Source organism: Trachurus trachurus (genome assembly GCF_905171665.1).
Source record: "Trachurus trachurus genome assembly, chromosome: 16".
Lineage (NCBI taxonomy): Eukaryota > Metazoa > Chordata > Actinopteri > Carangiformes > Carangidae > Trachurus > Trachurus trachurus.
Window position 1 is genome coordinate 33,587,037 of NC_139902.1, and position 22,298 is coordinate 33,609,334.

The 22,298-nt window shown below is 43.3% G+C and overlaps 1 protein-coding gene across 1 annotated transcript; it reads left to right on the forward strand.

Annotated features, from left to right (window-relative positions):
- Positions 1 to 951: 951 nt before the first annotated feature.
- LOC310999828 (uncharacterized protein) lies at positions 952 to 10,740 on the forward strand (the record flags this gene model as incomplete). Its single annotated transcript, XM_083990394.1, has 3 exons — positions 952 to 964; positions 2,754 to 3,586; positions 10,105 to 10,740. 3 exons carry the CDS (start codon positions 952 to 954, stop codon positions 10,738 to 10,740), a joined length of 1,482 nt encoding a protein of 493 aa, XP_083846520.1.
- Positions 10,741 to 22,298: the final 11,558 nt, after the last annotated feature.

A 22,298-nucleotide genomic window follows, 5' to 3' on the forward strand; every position in this document is an offset into this window, starting at 1 on the left:
CCTCATGTGGACTAAGGGCTGGGAGAAGTTTCAGAGTCCTCCGTGGCTTCTCTGAGTTACAGGGGGGCTCCGTGCAGCACTGCATGTCCATATGACGGTTGAGAACAGAGCTCACTTTTCTTTGTCCAAAAAGACACACCAAAAAACATCCACATACCTCCATGCTGCTCGTCTGTAATGTCCCTCTTGTATTGAAGCCCCAACATGAGAAATTGTTCCAAAAAAAATTAAATGAGTCTATATTTGTTTGTATTATTATACATATATTTGTATATTTTGTTTGCTTGTTTGTAGTGGAAGCTCCCAGTGTCTCAGTTCAAATTCTGCGGGATTTGCATTGACACAAATAACAAACACAAATAAATAAATAAAATAAAAAACTCAAACACTCAACAGAAAGATAACAATAAGAGAGAATATATAAAAACTGTAGAATAATTTTCTTTTCTAAAGTTGAGAGACTCATTAGGCATTTTAGGGTTAGTACAATGTTAGATGTGATGTTAAAATGTGCAGCACACGGCTGAGTGGTCAGAGTACAACGCCCCACACAGGCTGTGATCATTTGTATGATACCGCTCCACCACTCAGAACAGATTTTTATCTTCTCAGCTCAAAAAGAAAAGCTGTGTTGTACCCTTAAACCCTTACTGCTGCTGTAATTTTAGATTACACTCAACAACAACAATGGTCAATAATGAGTTTTAAATTCTCCAACAGAGATTTTGCTTGTACTATGTAATGTAGGTTGGGAAAACTGGCGTTGGGAGGAGTGCAACAGGAAACACCATCTTAGGAAGACAAGCCTTTGAATCGATATTGTCTCTGTCCACAGCGACGGCAGAGTGTAAGAAGAAAACAGGAGCTGTTGATCGTCAAAAAGTGGCTGTTGTTGATCCTCCAGGTCACTGCACTTCAGAAGTCTCAGCACAACACCAGGACAAGACAAACATGGCTCAGAAAGGTAAGGTCATTTACTACTCAAAGTTATTTGTAGGATCACCATTTGTTTCATTTACAGTGACTACATTTTGAAAAATATAGTTTTCTATTCTAAAGTTGAGCCACTCATTAAGCACATGATTAGTGTGTGAGCATTTTAGGGTTGGTACTATGTTAATGCAATGTAACATGTATATATATAACAATGTAAAATGTGCAGCACATGGCTGAGTGGTCAGAGTGCAACATCCCAAACAGCCTGTTAACCACAGGTAGGAGATCGAGGGTTTGAGTCCAGACAGAGACCATGAGTTACTATATGGAGCCAGAACACTGTCATTATCTTTTGGCACTGGAAAGAAAATTTGGCGTCATAGAAAAAGTTGTATTCTCACTGAAAAAAATTCCATTGAAAGATAAAACGCAGACATTAAAAACATACAATATTTATCATGATTTGTTCTTTAAAGGGACAACGAGGAGTTTTGGAAAAGCGAAGCGTTTTCACACTACATTTATGAGCCTCCGCGCGCACCGTACATTTCTTTGACCGGCGCAAGACAGACTCATGTTTTCATTCATCAAAAATTAAAGTCAGAGGTTCAAAGAGGTTCACATACCATCGTAGTTCCGACCATAAACGGCGATTCTGCGGCGTTATTCTCATAACTCGCCATGAAGGAAACGCTGGTCGGCTCGACCAGCATTTCCGCCACCACTAATAATAACAAAATAACGATAGAGACAGATCGATATATTTAGCGAAAATGGAGCCATTAACAAGTGTGGGTAGCGGAGATTCATCCACATTAACGTGATACTTTTTTATAACCGAATAGAAACTCCTCGTTGTCCCTTTAATGTTATTCTTCAGACTCTTTTTTTTACACTGTCAGTTTGTTTTATTGTCACTGGCCTTCAGTTCCAAATCTTTTCACTGGCAGGGTTTTGGCGTGGATGGGAGGGTTTGAGGGAAGGGGCTAGGAATGTGTGAATGTGCTTCAAGGCTCTAAACGGATACTGGAAGTAGTATGACCTCTGCTGTCTGCTGAAGAGGAGAGAGGGGGAGGAGAGCAGAGGAAAGGAAAGAGGAGGCAGAAGAGAAGAGGAGGAAGGAAGAGAGGAAAGGAGAGGGAGGAGGGGAGGGGGAGAGGAGAAGAGAGGAGGGGGAGAGGAGGAAAGGGAGGAGAGGGAGGACAGGAGAGGAGAGGAGAAGGAGAGGAGGGTAGAGAAGGAGAGGGAGGAGAGGAGAGGAGAGGGAGGTGAGGAGAGAGGAGGGGAGAGGAGGAGAAGAGGACAGGAGGACATAGGGGAGGAGAAGAGGAGAGAGGATAGGAGAGGAGAGGAGAGGAGAGGAGAGGAGAGGAGAGGAGAGGAGAGGAGAGGAGAGGAGGGGAGGGGAGGGGAGAGGAGAGGAGAGGAGAGGAGAGAAAGGGAGAGGAGAGGAGGGGAGGGGAGAGGAGAGGAGAGGAGAGGAGAGGAGAGGAGAGGAGAGAGGATAGGAGAGGAGAGGAGAGGAGAGGAGAGGAGAGGAGAGGAGAGGAGAGGAGAGGAGAGGAGAGGAGAGAAAGGGAGAGGAGAGGAGAGGAGAGGAGAGGAGAGGAGAGGAGAGGAGAGGAGAGGAGAGGAGAGGAGAGGAGAGAAAGGGAGAGGAGAGGAGGGGAGGGGAGAGGAGAGGAGAGGAGAGGAGAGAAAGGGATAGGAGATGTGGAGAGGAGTGAGAAGGAGTGGAGAGGAGGGTTACTGCTGTAATTTTAGTTTACACTCTGTTAACAACAATGGTCAATAATGAGTTTTAAATTCTCCAACAGAGGCAGAAAATCCATCAGATCTCAGGATTGCACTTGTTGGGAAAACCGGAGTTGGGAAGAGCGCAGTGGGAAACACCATCTTAGGAAGACGAGTCTTTAAATCTGAGGTGTCTTTATCCTCAGTGACGTCAAAGTGTCAGAAGGAAAATGAGGATGTTGATAGTAAAACAGTGGCTGTTGTTGATACTCCAGGTCTGTATGACACCAATAGAGAAATGAAGGATGTGATAACAGAGGTCGGTAGAGCCGTCAACTTTGCTTCTCCTGGTCCTCATGTGTTCCTCATCGTGATCCAACTGACCAGATTCAGTAAAGAAGAACAAGAAACAGTGAAGATCCTTCAGGAGATGTTTGGAGAAGAAGCAAGAAAGTACAGCATGGTCCTGTTCACCCATGGAGACGAGATAGAGAGGGCAAACGCCGACATAGAAACAGTGATCAGTGGGAATCAACCTCTCCGTGACTTCATCAGCCAGTGTGGTGGAGGATACTACGTGTTCAACAACATAAACACAGAGAATCGTGTCCAAGTCACTGAGCTGCTGAAGAAGATCAAAAAGCTGGTTCAGATTAATGGAGGAAGATGCTTCACCAATGCGATGTTCCAAGCCGCTGAGAAAGCCATCAGAGAAGTAATGAAACGTCTACTGAGAAAAAATCCAAAAATGGATCCTAAGGAAGCAAGAAAAAGGGCAGAGAAAGACAATTCATTTATTCAGGATGCTGTAGGATTGGGTATTACTGGAGCTATTGCTGGAGCTGCTGCTGGAGCTGAGGCCGGAGCTGCACTAGGAGCTGCAGCAGGTCCAGTGGGAGCTGTAGTGGGAGGTTTGGTGGGAGCTGGAGTGGGAGTTGCAGCGGCAGTATTAATTAACAAAAAAGGCTGTTCCATACAGTGATATTTAATGACGGTTTATAAGGAAAGACCTCAGTCAGATGATCTGATGATTAGAGCTAAAATAATTTACCAAAGTTACAGATGGAGCATCAGAAACATGAAACTGATTGCAATTCTGGGTCTGGTTTTGATTCTGAATGAGATTAGGAAATCTTTAGTTGGATCAGGAGACAGATCAGAGTGAGATGAGAGGAAAATAAATACATCTGTTAGGATCTGATCATGTCTGTGTAAATTCTCATTTGTCCAGGTCAAAGGCATATCTAGGCAGTTGAATCAAGATAACTGGACTTAGTTTTTTGTCTTGAAGAAGTTTTGCAGTTTGTCCAACTGGGTTCATAGACTGGCTAGTCTGGTTTAGAGATCAGATCATATGAAGAGCTCTTTTTCAAAACGCTATAAATCCATTTTAATAGTTTTCCAGAAAATGCCATTTTTTACCTAGACCCACCCATTTTGTTAATATTCAATGTATCCTGTTAAAATGATTGTTGGCTCAGTCTGAACATGTTGAACAATGATTATTAAATCAAACAACAATATTTTGATTAAAAACTCAAAGTTGTTTTTTTTTTTTTTTTTTTAAACGCTATAAATCCACATTTAAAAAAACAAAAAGTGATGGTTTCAGTCTTGAAAAACCAACCAACGAAAAAAGAGAACATCACTGAGTTGCGTGTGTGTCTTTGTCTCTGTGTGTGTGTGTGTGGGGGGGGGGGGGGGCGATGTAGTGGAAAGGTATCTAAAATCTATAAACTGTTATGTTGCACTTCTTCTTGCATCTCTTCTAAAGTTATATAAGCACAATGGGAGAAAGATTTGGGCATACATTTAACATCAGAACAATGGGAAACTATCCTGACCCGCTCAAACAATCTTTCAAAATGTGTCAGGTATAAAATCATACAAATTAAGATTCTGTTCAGATCGTATATCACTCCACATAAACTTAAGAAAATGAATAATGGTGTTACAGATAAATGTTGGCATGGGTGTGGAATGAATGGAACTCTTATCCACTTACTGTGGCACTGCCCAGAAACACAGACATTTTGGTTAAAAATCAGAGATTATCTATGTAAATTATTTAAAATCAACTTTCCTTTAGAACCAGCAGTGGGTCTTCTAGGAAAACAAATAGAGGGAGCAACCTCAAAAAAATTTCAATATCTTTTAGACCTAGCCTTCCTTTCAGCTAAACGGTTAATCCTTATGAACTGGAAAGTGAAGAAACCAAATTGTTTTGATATAGTTAACTGGCAGAAGGACTTTCTGGAACTTGTTTCTATGGAACAAGCAGCTTCTGTCCTGCAAGATCTGGGCAGTGACCACACAGATTCTCTGAGTCACATCATGTCACTCTTGAAAGAAAATCAAATTGATGAGGATATATCCTGACAATGATGAGCCATTTTGTTCACTCTTGTTTATTGAATTTTATTTAGTTATTCACTATTATTATTATTGTTGTTATTGTTTCTTTGGTGGTACCTGTCATTATTTTAAAGAAAGGAGGGGAAAGAAGGGGAAAAGAAAAAAAAGGGAAAAAAAGTTGTTGTTTTTTAACTGCCTCTGTTTTATTCCCCCACCCATGTCAACCCCTCTCATATTTTATTCCCCCCCCCCCCCCCCCCCCCCCCCCCCCTTTTTTTTTTTCTCTGAAGAGATGGTCATTGGACCAGGCTTGTTGACTCTTCTTTCGTGCTATCCACAAGTTTCCGAACGTCATCTGTGGTCAAAACTGGCTTCCGGTTTGCCGGTTTGGTGGAATTGTACGTTTACGTTTCCATGGTTTTCAGGCGTTGTCATAGTTGCGGTAAACGCATGGATCATTAACGCTGGCTTTTAACACGGATGTCAATCTGTGTGATATCCACTGTTAAAAGCTGCTGTGATGATCCATGCGTTTTACAGATTTTCATTGGGGGAAAAAAAAATAAAAAAATCCATGCATTTACCGCGGCTACTGAAACCATGGAAACGTAAACATAACATTCCAAAACCGGCAAAACAGGCTACGTTTTTGACGTTCGGAAAAAGGTGGATAGGTGGAGGAGAGCAGGATTAAATGTTTCCAAATGTTAAAATGTTGCATTTCATTGTGAGCGGGCAGAATGATGCTTCAATGTATCCCTCTCAGCACTCTCTGTGTGGTGCCCAGTCCTGGTGGGTTATGTCTCCAGCCCCGCCAGTTTCTCAGAACGGGACCACTCCATCTGTGTTATGTGTGTGTGTGAGTGTGTGTGTAGTTGGGGTGATTCATGAATGTATTCATGAACTTTCATTCATCTTTTGTTTTTTTCTTGCTGTTGTTGTTGTTGTTGTTGTTGTTGCTGTTGTTGCTGTTCCTGTTTGTTATCTTTGTTGTTCATTATGTAAAATAAAAATAAAAATTATAAAAAAAAAAAACATGTGTAGATGAATAAAAGTTTGAAAATGACTGGATCTAAGTTCTTCTACAGCTCAGATGATGAAGCTGTTTCTTCTTTGTGTCTGTGCTGATAAAACCTACTAGGACCTACTATGTGTTGAGATCAGATCTCATGTAACCACCAGTGTTGGGGCTTGTTACTCAAAAAAGTAATATATTACACATTACACATAGTAATGCCTTACATTACTTGATTACTCCCTGGAGAAAGTAATTAGTTACATTACTCGTTACAATTTCTTTCTCCGTCCTGTTTTATTTTTTATAAACTATTACCCTTTCTTTCCTTTTTTCCTTTTGGGGGTAACACTTTACAATAAGGTACACAAAATTAGAGTAGTTAATGGGGAACTAATGAGGAACTAATGAGTAGTTAGTGAGGAATTGAGGTACATAAAATTACCTTAGTTACTGAGGAACTAAGGTACAAAAAATGTGAGTAGTTACTGAGGAATTACTGATTAATTAATTATTAGTTAATGGTCAGTTCTTCAGGAACCCCTTATCAAATTTCAGAGGAGTAGTTAATGAGGAACTAATGAGTAGTTAGTTATGGAACTGAGATACACAAAATTAGAGTAGTTACTGAGGAACTAATGATGAACTATTAATGATCAGTTCTTCATTAACTCATGATCAAATTTCATGGATAGTTAATCACAACTTGATAAGTAGTGAACTACAGTAGTTACTTCATCAGTACAGAATCATTACTCAATAACATGTCCAGTAGTTAGTTTATGACCTAAAGTGACACATAATGAGTGGTTTTTCATTTCTTCATCTTCATCTTTACAATTAGTAGTTCCTTAAAAAGACAGCAGAATTCTTGAGAAGATTTTATTCATTAATTTCAGACCACATACACATCAATATGACCATCCATGTTGCCTTTGAAATAAATATGATGTTTGTCACATGTTTGGTAGGCTAAATGAATGTATCATGGGGCTGTGTAGTACTGTATATTGATCACACCGTGGTTCACAGTAAAGTTGTTTGAGGTGCACAAAATTTAGAGTAGTTATTTACTATGAAACAAATTTGGAATGAATAAGGAACTCAATATTAGTTAATGGTGAGTTCTTCAGTAACTCCTAATCAAATTACTGAGGAATTAACTATTACTGAATCATTAGTTACCCTTTTTGTGTACCTTAAGGTAAAGTGAGACATCAAAATGAGTAGGTAATCATTACCTACTCATTAGTTAATATTTTTGTGTAAGGTACACAAACATCACAGTAGTTACTGATGAACTACTGAGGAACCAACATAATCATTTACCTCCATGTGCACCAAAATAACTTTTGTCTTCACAGGCACCAAAATAAGATTTTACCTGCACAGGTACACCAAAATAACATTTTTTTTGTGTCCACACATAAGAAAATGACATAGAATTAAAAAAAAGAGAAAGAAAAGAAAAGTAAAGAAAAACCTTTGTAGCTTTCTTGTTTTAATAATAGCCTAATAAAAAATACCAAGTGTGTTGCGTCCCCAGCTAAATAATGGTCACAAATGATGAAACTGATGGTTCACATTCCTTTATTCCATGGAAAATATTCAATTGCAGACACACCGTAAGAGCTATGAGAAGAAGAAAATAAAATACAGTTACCTTTCCTTTTTACTTTTCTATTTTTAACTGCTTTTATCACATAAACAATCATGTAAGTTGACTCCCTTTTTATCTATTTTAATCAAAAGACAATATCCAAATGGAGTGCTGTATTACCATGAAATAAATATTTTTAACCGTTTGTTTTTAATCCAATAAACTGTTTTTAACCTTACCAGACCTCACATCAAACAGACAAAATACGTCCTGTTGCATTAATAAAACAACCAACAAGTTATCTTAGCTCCATCTCAATTACAGACTACGTTCCATACATGAGACTATCAACGGCGACCAAACTGGAGCCGGACATATAGCATGAAAAGGTAACAAAAACAAACCTTCAGGGGTGCAAACTCATCAGGGGTAAAAAAAAGGTGACAAGATACCGACCCCCCAGGGGGGTCCGGGGGCATGCTCCCCTGGGAAAAAAAACAAAAAAACAACAACTTTAAAGGTGAATTTACAGTCAATTTTAGCATGAGACTAGGGTCCAGATTTACTCAGGTTTGCACAGCTTTTGCTCCTGTTAAACCTGCACAATTTGTCTCTCTGTGTTTGGTTTTGAAACATGTGAAGAGGGTCTTCAAAGACAAACAGAGCAAAAGCTGTGCAAACCTTAGTGAATCTGTCCCTAGATGTCCATCACATGAACCTTGCAAACCTTGCCTTCAAACTACATAAAATTTAATACAGACTGATTGGTTCATTGTAAAAAATGTATTGATGTAAATGTGTTTTCTGTACATAGGCTATGCTCTGAGGCAGCGCTGCTCTTTCTGTCCAATAACACACATGAAGCTTAAAAATCCCATAGGCTACATAAAACATATTAAGCGGCAATATGTATTTAAAGGATGTTCAAGCAAACGCATAGTTTGAAACAACGTTCAAAACACACACAGCCAGCATCACGGAACGGTTCACAAAATCCACTTTTCGGTTTGGTTCACGGTTTTGTGGTCATGGTTTTCAGTTCGGTTTGCAGTGGCGGCTGGTGCTAAAATAAATTGGGGGGGCGTCAGATAAATAATATAAATAAAGAGCATTGCTAACTTCACATCCAGCAGTAAACAGCAGTCAGCAGCGGATCAGCTGATCTCTCCCTCCGTAAACGCTCAGTTCTGATCCAGCTCCACTGGACTTTCAAAGTAAAGGTGACGCAGCTGAAAATTAGTTAGGCTAAATAGTGAAACAGCGGCGCCTTTATAGCCGATTTTAGGATGAAACTCTGAACATAACCTGGTCGGGACCAGGTTATGAGCTAAGCATAAGTTACCGTGGTGATCTAACCGGGTTAAAAGAGAGCCACCTTTGTAGTATGGGGATGTCCAAACGAATTAATCACAGATAATGGCCCCCAGTTCCAGTGTTGTGCTAGTTACTGGAAAATAGTAACTAGTTACAGTTACTAGTTACTTCATTAAAAAAGTAACTCAGTTACTTCATCCAAAAAGTAATGTATTACTGAGAAAGTAACTTTTTCGTTACTTTAAAACGTTTTTTTCCCCAATGCTCCCATTAAATAAAGGTTGATTGAATTCCCCTCTAACCTCATTTCAGTTTGATGCTGATGAAAAAACGGTTTTTATCTTTAAAATGTTACCATCATCATCATCATCATCATCATCATGCTGCATGATGTCAGCATGTAGCCTACAGCAGCATGACAGAACTGCAAACATCTTGAGGATACTACTTAACATTCAAAAACCTGATTTAATGACGGAAAGTACTAAATTCAAAGCATTTTTTTAATCGATCGATCAGCTGTGTTTACCCAGAGAGATCACTCTGTGTTTACCGTTTCAGGCGTCCGTCTGTCGGACTCTAACCGCTGCTGCTCGGTGGAGTGGTTGCTTGTGTCTCGCTGTGACTCTCGAGCTGTCTCCCAGTTCAGGGGCTGCAGCCTGAACTGACACACAGCTTCGGTCTCGGATGCTACGTTAGCTACGTTAGCTTAGCTCGCCGTCATGCCCTGACCTGACCTGTCCAGTCCTCTTCATGGAGCGTGTTAGATTACGTGTGGGACGCTAGAGGGCGGCCACCAAGCGCTTTGTTTTTCACAGTGTTGCAGTGTGCTCTGTCTTTCTTTCAATTCAATGAAACTTTATTGATCGCTAAAATGTAATGGGAAGTGTGTGCCGCTCTATGGTGCCGCTGTAAAACCTCACCAAAAGGAACGGAGTAACGCAGCGTCTGGTAACGGTAACGGAGTTACTGATTTTAAAAAAACAACGCGTTACGTTATTAGTTACTGAAAAAAGTAAAGGCGTTACGTAACGGCGTTACTAATAACGCGTTATTACCCAACACTGCCCAGTTCTCAGGCAGAGCTTTTGCACAGTTTTCTCAGGACTATGATTTTAGACACATAACAACTAGTCCTCACTATGCTCAGGCCAATGGAGAAGCTGAGGGAGCTGTACAGACAGCCAAACGCATCCTGAAACAGACTGATCCTTTCTTAGCCCTCATGAGCTATAGAGCGACCCCACTGCAGGCCACAGGTGTGAGTCCATCTCAGCTCATGCTTGGTAGGCAGATCCGCACCACAGTTCCCACCTTGGAATCTAAGCTACAATCTGCATGGCCAGATCTCCGAGTGAGACAGACTGATGAGAAGACTAAACTGAGCTACAAGCGTGCCTATGACAACAGGCATGATGTCAGACTCCTGCCGGAACTTGAACCTGGAAATAGTGTTGCCATTAAGCTGGACAATGAACGTGGATGGACCAAGATAGCTACAGTGCTCAAACAATGTGACCCCCCAAGGTCATATTTAGTGCAGACAGGCAGAGGTGTGCTGCGCAGGAACCGTCGTCACATACGGCCCCTCCTGTCTGCTCCAGAGACTTCAGTGAGGAGTGGAGAGGGAAGCATCGAGTGTGATGGACAGTTGCACTCACCTGTTCCAGAGGTTGATCCACCTCTTGCCACACCTCCAGTCACTGTGCCACCAACTCCGGCACGTGTTACCTCCAGTGGCAGACTTGTGAGGCCACCAGATAGATATGGAGACTATGTACAGTAGTTATAAGTAAACTACATGATGTCATTGCCTTAGTTCAAAAGGAATCCAGGTTAAGAGGCTGTTTCATTAAAAGACAGTTTGGACTGAAATGACTGTTATAATGAAGAGTAAACCAGAGAGACTGTTCTGTTTAATAGAAAAGAAATACTGATAGTGTTCTCTCAATACTGAGTTAATGGTCAGCCTAAGAAAAAAAAAAAAGCTGTACACCTAAAAATATGGATGTTAGTAAATTCATGGTTTTGGTGATGTTTTGAGTTGGTCTGTCAACATTAATTCATGCTTATGTGTTACAATAGCATACATTCTGTGCATATGTCTTGAAAGACTCAAAGAAAGGGTGATGTGTTGTAATGGTGTTACGCAGAGCATAGGAACCAAGTGTGGTTGTCCAGTGCCGGACCTTTTAGACAGTAACACCAGCCCGCGAAACAGCAGTCCGTCATCCCTGTGTTGTGTTGTCACCGAGAGTCAATAAAGTAGACCAAGATGATCACCGAGTGATGGATAATCATTTTGCATAACACTACACTGTGAGGGAAACTCTAATACAGAACCACTTCTTTGAATAATTGTATTAATAAATGTTTTTGTAACTGCTGATATTGTGGTGAAAAGTCTATTTCCACAGAATAATTGAATAATTGAATTACTGCCAACTACAGACAGGACAGGAGACAGGACTCCCCAGGACTTGCGAGACTGCGTGTTACGTCATTTCCTGCCTGTACCTGCTGCACTGTTACTGTGTTGTGTTAGACTTTCTCAATCCTCCGTCTAGTGTTCTGCTAATTTAATCACTTTAAGCACCAGTGTACACCACGTTTTGCTACATTACACAACTTTCTGTCACTGAAGTCTTTAACAGGACTTTCTTTGTATTTCCCCATTCAACTTGTTGTATTTGCCACAGGTCCGCTAGTTTAGCTTAGCATACTAGCTTAGCATACTAGCTCCGGCTTCTCCCTCCCCCTCTCCCTCCCTCTCCTGCTCTGTGTGTCAGATGTTTAGCTACTCCTCTGCCTCCTTTAGTGATAATGGTATGTGTAATAAGTGTAGCATGTTTGTAGCTCTGGAGGCGAGGCTCAGCGAGTTAGAGTCCCGGCTCCGCACCATGGAGGCTAGTCCAGCTGTAGCGACCCAGGTGTTTCCTGATCTTTCCTTGTACAAGCCACGCCCACGTTCATTCATAAAACCGGACATGCATACACACGCCCACAGCTACACAGCCTATCACCGCTTACACACTCCCCGGCAAACCTGGAAAGGGTTAGTAGCCTACTCGAGTGGACGCCTTGGAGGACACTGACTTGGCCAGGAGGGCAGTTGAGGATTCTCATTTGGACGAACACCTGAAACCACAGTTAAGATCGTTACTTCGGACTAGTATGGATGTGTGTACCACCAAGGTGGGCCGGACGGACGTACTGAAACATGAAATATACCTTACCAACTCCCATCCGGTCCGTCAGAAGGCCTACAGGGTTTCACCTGTAAGGCTGAAAGTGATGAAGGAGCTCGTCGAGGACATGCTGAAAGACGGCGTCATTGAACCCTCTAGCTCTGCTTGGGCCTCTCCTGTGATCATGATTCCCAAGAAGACTGGTGGTAAACCCAGATTCTGTGTGGATTTTAGGAAAATCAATGAGATCACTGTCACCGATGCCTATCCTTTGCCCACGATCCAGGAAATACTAGACTGTCTGTCCGGAGCAGTTGTTTTTACGTCTCTGGATTTGAACAGTGGGTATTGGCAGGTTGAAATGGACCTGAAGGTGCGTGAAATTACCGCTTTTGTCTGCCCTCTGGGTCTGTTTCAATTCCGTGTCATGCCCTTTGGCCTCAAAAATGCCCCGGCCACCTTTCAGAGGCTAATGGAGCGGGTGTTGGGGGAGCTGAAGGGAGTGATCTGCCTAGTGTACCTAGATGACATTATCATTTTTTCACGTTCATGGGAGCAACATTTTTTTGATGTACAAGCTGTCCTGGACAAGCTCCGGGAGGCTGGACTGTCAGTCAATATGAAGAAGAGCAAGCTTTGCAGGACCTCTCTCCGGTTTCTGGGGCATGTAGTGTCCGCAGAGGGGGTCCAGGTCGACCCCGAAAAGACAGAGGCCGTTCGGAAATTCCCAGCTCCCGCTGATTTGAAGGCCCTGCAGCGATTTTTGGGGATGGCTGGATGGTATCACCGGTTCGTCCCGAACTTCTCTACAATCGCGGAGCCTCTTAACGCTTTGAAGAGGAAAGGAGTAAAGTTTGATTGGACCCCCGCTTGTCAGGCTGCGTTTGAAGAGCTGAAGGAATGTTTAGTTGTGCCACCCGTTCTTGGTCACCCAGACTTCAGCCTGCCCTTTATTGTCTACACCGACGCCAGCGAGGTTGGGCTAGGGGCCATCTTGGCTCAGAGGACCGGTGTTGGGAGTGAGGAAGTCCTTGCTTTTGCCAGTCGCAGCCTCAATTCCCCAGAACGGAACTATTCTGCCACGGAGCTGGAGTGTTTGGCTGTGGTGTGGGCTCTGGAGAGGTGGAGACACTATCTGGAAGGACAACTTTTTTCTGTTGTGACGGACCATGCAGCTCTTCTGTGGGTTTTCAAGACCACCAAGCCAGGTTCCCGACTGATCAGGTGGGCTTTGCGGTTACAGGAGTTCACCTTTACTGTTGAATATCGACGAGGGAAATACAACACCGTGCCGGATGCCCTCTCCCGAGCTCCACCTGACCGGCCCACTGTGCCTGTATGTGCAGCCCTGATGGCTGGTTCATCTGGTCCTGTGCGGGAGCTTCCCCTCTCCATAGAGGCCGTGTGGCAGGCCCAACAGGCCGATCCGGAATGTCAAGCATTATATCAGAAGGTGGAGGAGGAAGGGAAAGTCATCGTTAACACCAGTACTTGCGTTGACCTTCTGGATGACCTTAATTGACCTTTCGCAAAACCCCGCCCCCGAACGGTCATTGTCCAATCAGACATCATAGCAACCGTTACTATGTAAACAAGGTCCGACAAGCTGCGGAACTCCGACAAGCAAAGTGTATTGTCGGACAGTAGTTACCTGAAGAGTTTGGCTGGGGGAGTCGTATTCTTTCCCCTCCCAAGACTGAAAACACATCAGGAGAGGTGCCTACAATGGGTCAAACCGTGTGGAAGCCCCACCCCCCCACCCCGCAGCCGGACCCTTCTCCCACTCCCAGCTAAATGTCATGAAAATAAACAAGCAGAGGCTACATAGCATAGCCTCCATCTGCTCCAAGGTAAGCTAGCAGGACTAGGGCTGTATCCCAAATCACTCACTATTACAGTGTTTCCTCTAGGATTTTTTTTTTAAGGGGGGGGGGGGGGGGGCGATCGGACCTTACAACTTTCACTTTCACCAAGCACTGCTGCTGCATGCGCACTTCTCTCTCTCTCTCTCTCTAGCTCTGTGTGTGTAAATGTCAATAACAAACAGCGCTATGAGGAGATGAATGAACGGAAGACATGCAGCGGTGTATTTGCGACAATTTTAAAAAAACAGAAGGAGCTGTACGTATGAGGAAACACTGTAGCCTACTAGTGTACTTCCACAGATTGAATCCTCCCGGTGGGGAGAAAAAAAAGAAAAGAAGAAGCTCTGGTCTCGGTCCGCGACACAAACACCACGTCCTGTTACCCGTATTCTCTTGCAGATGCGCCACATGATGCAATTTATGAATCGATAAAAGCCGTATTTTGATCACCATTATGTTTACATTGTGACCACGCAATTTTGTAGTGGTGTCAGAATGTTTAGTGATTATTAATATTCATAAATATAGCGCTCATATGCCTCTGAGACTCTGATGCCTCAAGACGCTCAATATAAAAACACTGTTGACACTCGGGCAGCGTTGAGAAGCTTGTCGGGCTAGCAACGGTAACTAAGGGGGGCGGAGCTTTTGCGAAAGGTCAATTACCGTGTAGTTACGTTTCCCCACAAGACGGTGTACCAATTGTACATCCCGGCCAGCTTCCGAACACATATTCTGGAGTACTTCCATCAGGACCCCCTTTCTGGTCATCTGGGGCGGCACAAGACCTATCAAAGGATGCAACAACTGTTTTATTGGCCAAAGTTGAGCTCGGATGTACGACTATATTGTCAAAACTGCACTGTGTGCCAGATCTACAAACCTGAGAACCAGAAACGGGCAGGAAAACTTCAGCAGACTGTAGTATATCGTCCCTGGGAGATGCTGGGGTTGGACCTGATGGGGCCGTTCCCTAGGAGCTCGAATCAAAATGTGGACATTCTAACTCGTTGGGGCGTGCCTGATTTCCTCCTTTTGGATCGTGGACCGCAGTTTATCTCAACGGTCTTCAAAGCTGTCTGTAAGACCTGGAATGTGGGACACAAGATGACGTCGGCGTACCATCCCCAGACAAACCTCACCGAGAGGATAAACCGTACTCTGAAGACCATGGTTGCTTCCTATGTTGGCATGCAACATAAACAGTGGGACACATATCTGGCAGAGTTCCGGTTTGCAGTCAACTCAGCTGTTCAGGAATCCACAGGCGTTTCCCCTGCTGAGCTGAATTTGGGGCGTCCCCTCAGGGGCCCATTGGATGTCCTGTTGCAACCTCAGGAGCTGTCCCCAAACTCCCCTTCCTACGGTAAAGTTGCTCAGCTGGAGGAGCTAACTGATCTTGTCTCGAAGAATTTGGCTACGGCGAGACATCGCCAAGAGGCGCAACTATGACAGGAACCGGCGGGAACAGGATTTTGCTGAGCATGACAGAGTCTGGGTGAAGGCCCAGCCTATCTCTAAGGCCTCTAAATCTTTCATGGCAAAGCTAGCTCCCAAGTGGCATGGCCCATATCGAGTGGTCCAGCAAGTAGGACCTGTGAACTATCAGGTGGTGCGAGAGGATACAGGTGAAGACTTAAAAGTTGTCCACCTTGCCCGCTTGAAACCCTGCTATCCAAGTGCTCAGGAAGTGGAGAAGCAGGAGCGGCAGCGGGTGTTGGACATCTTTGAAGAGGAGTCGGATGAAGAAGATTTTTTGGGTTTCCCCGATACCAATGGTCTCCTGACCGGAAAAGGCCATGGACCTGGAACGACGGGAGACTCGACCAGATGTGGGAATATGACTGGGGATGACAGCATGGACGCTGACTGACCTTGGCTCAGAGTCACACCACTGCCTCCCTCGGCTTTTGCTAAGGGGGGGGGGGGGTGTAGCGACCCAGGTGTTCCCTGATCTTTCCTTGTACAAGCCACGCCCACGTTCATTCATAAAACCGGACATTCATACACACGCCCACAGCTACACAGCCTATCACCGCTTACGCACTCCCCGGCAAACCCGGAAAAAGCTCACTCCACTTTCACTCACGAGTACTCGAGACACAGAAGCAGCTAGCAGCAGTAAGCACAGTCACATCGTAGGACGGAGGACGACCCTCGGACCCTCGGTAAGCGAATGGCCGGCGATCGCTGGAATGAAATGAACCAAATCCAACCATACGCCATATGCCATAGTAATTTACTCACCCCCCTCCCCCACAGGACCGAGCGGCAGCCGCCGTACCTTCCTCCTGACTGAGACTGACTGATCAGACTGGTGGAGGTACGAAGTGAGATTAATTTATGTGATTACGTGGTATCTGTGCAAAATATATAATGTTATGAACACAGACTGATGAAGTGTATTATTTTCTGTAGGGTGGGATCCGTGGTTAAACCCGGAGGGGACACCGTGACTTCTGGCTGTACATGAGATGCTCGCGTGAACTGAATATGTGCAAATACAGACTACAATTGAAAGCAAACAAATCTTGTGTATTGTGAATGTTTTGTGTGGGGTTTCGGGGGGTTATGGTGTAAGACGCACATGACGTCACCCTTTGTCTGACGGGACTGACGACTCAGACGGCCATACACTGTTTCACCCGGCCCGTTACACAGCTACAGTAGCTTCACAGTCCAGCTTAGCCGGTGCGGAGCCACCTAGCCTAGCCACCACTAGCAGTTCCCCCCCAGCTCCCGAGCAGCCGAGAATTAGCCAGTTCGGCTGGGTGACAAAACGAGGGAAACATAGACGCAATAAGCCCGTGTTGGCCCACCAACCCCTTCACGTCTCCAACTACTTTTCCCCACTCAGCGACACACCCGCTGAGAACGTAACTCAACATGTCGTCTCTGTTGCTCACAGCCCCGCTGTGAAGTCGGCATTAGTCATTGGCAGCTCCATTTTACGGAACGTGAAGGTAGAGACTCCAGCGAGCATAAAGTGCATCCCAGGGGCCAGAGCGGGCGACGTTGAGGCTAATCTGAAGCTGCTGGCATGTAAACGTAAGGTTAAATACATAAATAAATAGTAAGATTGTAATCCATGTCGGCCCTAATGACACCCGGCTTCGCCAGTCGGAGTTAACTAAGGTTAATATGGCTTCGGTGTGCAACTTTGCAAAGACAATGTCGGTGTCCGTAATTTTCTCTGGCCCGCTGCCCAACTTAGTGAGTGACGATATGTTTAGCCGCATGCGTTCATTCCATCGCTGGATGTCTAGGGGTGCTTAGATAACAACGTGGCTTACATAGATACCTGGACCTCCTTCTGGGGAAAGACTGGTCTGATTCGGAGAGATGGCGTCCATCCTACTCTGGATGGCGCATCTCTCCCATATTCCCATATTCTAGGAATATAGGGCACTTTATTAGCCATGCTAATCCCTGACAAGCACCCAGAGTTCAGACCAGCAGGCAGAGCCCCTCTGCTGGGTCCTTCGTGTTGTCACCCACCCAGCCTATAGAAACTGTGTCTGCCTCGAGGCTGTCTAAGCCTAAACCCGAATCTAGAGGAGTTGTTTATAGCAACTTACGACTTTGTAGCGTTCCAGGCAACCCACTCGTGTTTTTCCGACCTGTTTTACCGGTGAAAGTGCACTATAACGGCCACTCGTAACTTCTGACCCGTGAACTCGTACCAGATCGAACTGGTACAACTACACAGGTCGGAAAAACACGAGTTACGGGCTGCCTTGAACGCACCATAACAGTCCTTTTCCCTACGTCACCACATTCACGGCGTCCCTTGGCTGCACACACAGCCCTGCATGCCGTTCTCTCTCCTCATTGGATAAAAACTGTAGGATACGAGAAAAGTTTTCTCCTCGGCTCAGAGCAGAGCAGAGTGACTGACAGACCCATGTTTCCGTCCAAACACTCTATAGAAGTGATTGCTGTCGGAAGATATAACTATTTAAGACTTATATTAACACAAATATATCACTTACTTCTGCTTTAATTACAAGTCACCATATTGACATATTAACACTAACTGAGACCTGGTTGCAGCAAGATGAATATGTTAGTTTGAATGAATCTACCCCTCCTAGTTACATTAACTGTCATGTGCCTCGTAACACAGGCCGAGGAGGAGGAGTGGCTGCTATTTATCAGTCAAATCTGATTATCAACCCTAGACATAATAGTTCATATAATATATTTGAAAGCCTTACTGTCAGCCTCTCTCACCCAGACTGGAAAGCAGAAAAACCACTCTTACTTGCTGTAGTGTATTGTCCCCCTGCACCTTAATCTGAGTTCCTAGAAGAATTCCCTGACTTTCTGTCAAATTTAGCAATGAGCTCAGACAAAGTCATTATAGTAGGTGACTTTAACATTCATGTGGACGTTGATGATGACTGTCTGGCTACTGCATTCAAGTCACTTTTGGATTCAGTTGGCTTCTCTCAGAGGGTAAACAAACCCACTCACACTTTTAATCATATCCTTGACTTAGTACTTACTTATGGAATAGAAGCTGACCATGTCACAGTTCTTCCTCAGAACCCCGTCTTGTCTGACCATTCTTTAATAACATTTGAATTTACTTTAACAAATTATATCCTACCTGGGAAAAAATCCCGCTACAGTAGATGTCTATCTGACACTGCTGTTTCTAGATTTAAAGAGCTTATTCCAGCAGAGCTTGCTGCCACGTCCTGTAACAATATTATGGGCAGTTATGCTGATTTCACCCCCACACAGGTGGACTATCTTGTGGATAGCACTGCAGCAGCACTCCTTGGGACACTTGATGCTGTAGCTCCCCTGAAAAAGAAAGTTATCAACCAGAAAAGAATAGCTCCCGGGTACAGCCCAAACTTGCGCGCTTTGAAACAGAAGACCAGACAGCTGGAAAGGAAAACACATTCCAGCCAACATGAGGAAGACCGTCAAGCCTGGAAGGATAGTTTATTAATATATAAAAAAGAACTCCGTAATGCTAGAAGCAATTACTATTCATCTTTAATAGAAAAGAATAAGAACAACCCCAGGTTCCTTTTCAACACTGTGGCCAGGCTAACCAAGAACCATAGTGTTGTTGAGCCATCCATCCCTCCAACTCTCAGCAGTAATGACTTCCTAACTTTCTTTACCGAAAAGATTGTTAATATTAAAACAAAAATTGCCAGTAATGGAGCACAGATTACGGTACCCATAGAAGCACCTCCCAGACGGAGCAGCTACATGAACATCTGCACAGCAACGAGCTCTTTGAAGCTTTCCAATCTGGATTCAGAGAACACCATAGCACTGAAACAGCACTTGTCAAAGTCTCTAATGATCTTCTTATAGCTTCAGACAGAAGTCTCATCTCTGTACTTGTACTTTTGGACCTCAGTGCTGCATTTGACACCATCGACCACAGCATCCTGCTGCAGAGACTAGTTTCAATTTGTTAATGTTAATAACGACCACTCAGAGTATAGCAGAGTTACGTATGGTGTACCGCAGGGTTCAGTCTTAGGGCCAATCCTCTTCATTCTTTACATGCTCCCATTAGGTGGCATCATCCGGAAGCACTCAATCAATTTTCACTGTTATGCGGATGATACGCAACTCTACTTGTCCATGTGTTGTGGTATTTTTCATCATAAATGACATGAAAGTTTGTAATAGGTTAATGCTGAAAGACAATATTATGCTACTATTAAAAAAGACATATACTCATTATGTATCTATTAGTTTAAGATTTAATGTTGATCATCTTAAATGATCACAAATGATTATATAATGTTTTGTTTTGTATATCTAATTGAAAGGAGTATGTTTTGTGACTTAAAGATCAGCCAACTGCTTATGTGCAGCCAGAGAGAGAGAGAGGGGTAGGTAAGAGGTCAACTAGCAGGCAGGTTCACATTAGTATGCAGGATCTGTGAGGGAAGTTGCCATCCCCTCGTCGCCCAACGGATAGTGTTAGGTCTGTGAGGGTGAAGTTGAGAGGTATTGGAGTTCTCAGAGGACAATCGTGGTGAATCGACTTGGGAATAGACCCAGGCCTATATAAGCCTTCAACTTTTGGTAAGGAGTCAGTCACTTAACTACTCCTTGATGCATGTCTTGGGGTTGTGCTTTGCATGAAGCCTGATACTTTGTTACTTTTCTTTTCAAACTTTGTATCTGTAAGTGGCTCGGGTTGAACTTTGTTTGCTTTCTTGTTAAAGAAAATAAAAGACAACTCTACGTCGGATCCATCCTTTCCAGCGAGTTATTTTGAGTCCAGAATTTATTTTTGGTGTGAGATGTAAGATTAGTTAATTAGCGCATTTTTCTGATCTTCATCATTTTGGCGAGCTATATCCAGGAGTTTGCTGAGAGGAGAAGACAACTGAGAGTTTGATCACGCGTTCTTCAAAGTCATTGAAAAGGTAAGCGCGCAAAGTTAATTTGATTATAATTGGTAAATAATTAATGCGTGATCTGCTCTCAGGTGATTTCAACTCTCACTCTCAAAAGAACCTTAGAATCATTAAGTGAAGCTGTTAAGGCTGGATCCGAATTCTGACTTTTCTAACCTTCACCTTTACTTTCTCTTTCTTTCTCTCTATAAATCTGACATCCTTTCAGATTGTGTAAATAAGTGACGCGTGCAGTTGCAGGAAGCGATTATTGTCGAGGGGACAAGCTTTGCAGCACGCAATCGCAGGAAGCGATGAGTAATTTGTCAGGTGGCAAATTTAAAATATAAGTGAGTGTAAGCGCACAGTCGCAGGTAGCGACCGGTTTAGGAAAAATATAGTCAAATTTAATAAGTGTAGTGCGCGTCGCGTGTGGCGACTTCTTTTGTCGTGTGGACAAATAAATCCATTAGAGGTATAATGGTCCGGTGATGCGTGTGATGATACACCTGCTCGAGTGAAGAGCCACTGGTAAGAGTCCGTCGAGGTAGACGTGAGAAAAGTGAATGCCTGCTCGAGTGAAGAGCTATTGGCAAGAGTCCGTCAAGGTAGACGTGAGAAAAGTGAATGCCTGCTCGAGTGAAGAGCTATTGGCAAGAGTCCGTCGAGGTAGACGTGTGACAAGTGAAGGCCTGCTCGAGTGAAGAGCTATTGGCAAAATTCCGTCGAGGTAGACGTGAGCAAAGTGAATGCATGATCATTGTATATACGCAGAGGCCTACGATTAATCGTGTAAATATTCCATATTAATCTATCATATAATCTGAATGTGTGCAGTACTGATTAAGTGTTTGTGAACTGTTGTAAATGAAATGTGAATGAAGGGCGGAGAGAGAGAGTGAGTAGCTGCAGCGGAGCCTGTGTGGGTGTGTGTGGAGCTTCAGCGGAGAGTGTGTGTGTGGGGCTTTGTGTGTGAGAAGAAAGAGTCTGTGTGGGTAAAGCCTGTGTGTGTGGAAGAGATGAAAAGGGAGAGTGAGTGAGTTTGACAGAATCTGGTTGAAAAGTAGAAATATTGGGTTGTAATGTGTTACATGTGAATTTGTATGTCAATTAGGAATTTAGCCGAGTGTGAGGAGTTGTGTTTTAATAAGTAGATAGGAGAGAGGAGGATTTAGTTGAAATTTCTCAAGGATTAAGAGGATCGCTGAGTGGTGAAAGTTGTTAACTTGGCAATAAATCAGTAAAGATAAAAACTTTGGATGATGTTGGTTTGAGAGGGGTGCCCATAAACTAAGTGTGATTTAGGTGTTGGAGTGAATGTGGCTCATGGGTGAATGAGTAGAAAATAAATCATTGGGTAATAAAGCTGACGAATTTGTGAAGAAAGTGATAAAAATAAAAAGTTAAAAAGCAATATATAAACTAATTGAATAGTAAGTGACCAATATTAACTTCTAAACAAAATGAATGCGAGTAAGGAATACATAAGGTTAACAATAATTTAAAAAACTTGAGAAAATTAGTTGTAAAAATTCGAAATGCAGATATGCATAACAATAAAAATTGCATTTGAATGAAGATTTGATTTGAATTATTTAATAGCAACTAATAAAAATAGCATCCTCAACGTATGGATGAAACTAATCAAACTGATGAAACCTTGATCACCCTTAACGAAGGTGAAATTGAAACTCAAGGAATCAGGACTCACTTTTGGTTAGAGAACGTGTATAGAAATAAAAAGAGGGCTATATGTTGGCAAAGTGAGCATTTAATAAGCCAGAGGTTGTGGCATTTGACAACGTTTAAAAGCTTGGATCAGGCACAAGAGGATTATCCGTTTATACCGTGGGAAGACACATTAAAAAGTATTTGGAATTCTAAAAACTTGTCCTATATATTAGATCA